We start from the raw sequence: 949 nt of genomic DNA on the forward strand, positions 1-949 counted from the left end.
CTAGAAACCAAGAAACTAAAACAGCACGTGCATTCCTTTCACTGTCTCGGTGATATACAAAGCAACATTCAGTCTAAAGGCTTGGGAAATATTTCTTTAAACTGATGACATAATATATGTAAACGTTGAGGTCGTCTTTAGAACTTAATGAGAATATGAGTCAACATGTAAAGATATTTCTGTTTTTAAAAAAACCAGAGGAAACTCACCTCATCCTATAACAGAGGGGACAAATGTTAAAGGTATGAGAATTGTTAGTCACTGGGTGGGTTAACATTCACAACAAAATGGGCGGAATACTGGGGAAGGGGTGGAGTGGGAAAAAAGCCGTAAAAGATAGCATTTATATTAAAATGGATAAAACAGCGGTGGAAGGAGGTAGAGTGGGGTGGAAAGAACCATAAAAGTAAAGTATATCAGTCTCACCCCCTCACCCCAAGGAAAAAATAAATCTACCACCACTTCTAATTGCTTAACCAAATTAGCAACATCGTGGGTCGCCTTTTGGGTCACAGGAGTGGCAGCTATATATCTAACAGGATCGTCAAAATAGCCCTCTGTGGTTATCGTGACGCGCAAAGACGTGTTAGGTTTTACCGGTTATACTTTACTTTTACTGACAGAATAGGGTTGGAGTAGGCGCCTTTAAAAGATTGTACACCATAATATATCATTATCCACATTGTGTGAAATCCCAGAAACACGGGTGAAGACTTTACCCTTCGTTTCTCAGAATAAAGGTTAGTAACAATTCAGAACATGTTTCGTGGCTCAGATAAGAACACATTTCGTCGCTAAGATAAAAAGGAGTGATGCATGATTTTATAATGTACAACCTTTGAAAATCAGCACTTTCACATGGCAAAACATTTCGTAAAAAGGTATAGATCTAGTCGACAATCCGAAAATAGCTTGAAATACAATGACATGTACTTTGTGAATAAATAGA

General features: G+C 37.8%; 1 protein-coding gene across 1 annotated transcript in view; it reads right to left on the reverse strand.

Annotated features, from left to right (window-relative positions):
• Positions 1-209: 209 nt before the first annotated feature.
• Positions 210-949, reverse strand: part of LOC101847153 (ankyrin-3) — a gene marked incomplete at its 3' end in the record, with an annotated part of 35621 nt that continues 34881 nt past the window's right edge. The window contains exon 11 of the mRNA XM_005110269.1: positions 210-215. Coding sequence (XP_005110326.1) covers positions 210-215 — 6 coding nt within the window. The remainder of the gene's footprint in view (positions 216-949) is intronic.

This window comes from Aplysia californica, unplaced genomic scaffold, assembly GCF_000002075.1.
Source record: "Aplysia californica isolate F4 #8 unplaced genomic scaffold, AplCal3.0 scaffold00869, whole genome shotgun sequence".
NCBI lineage: Eukaryota > Metazoa > Mollusca > Gastropoda > Aplysiida > Aplysiidae > Aplysia > Aplysia californica.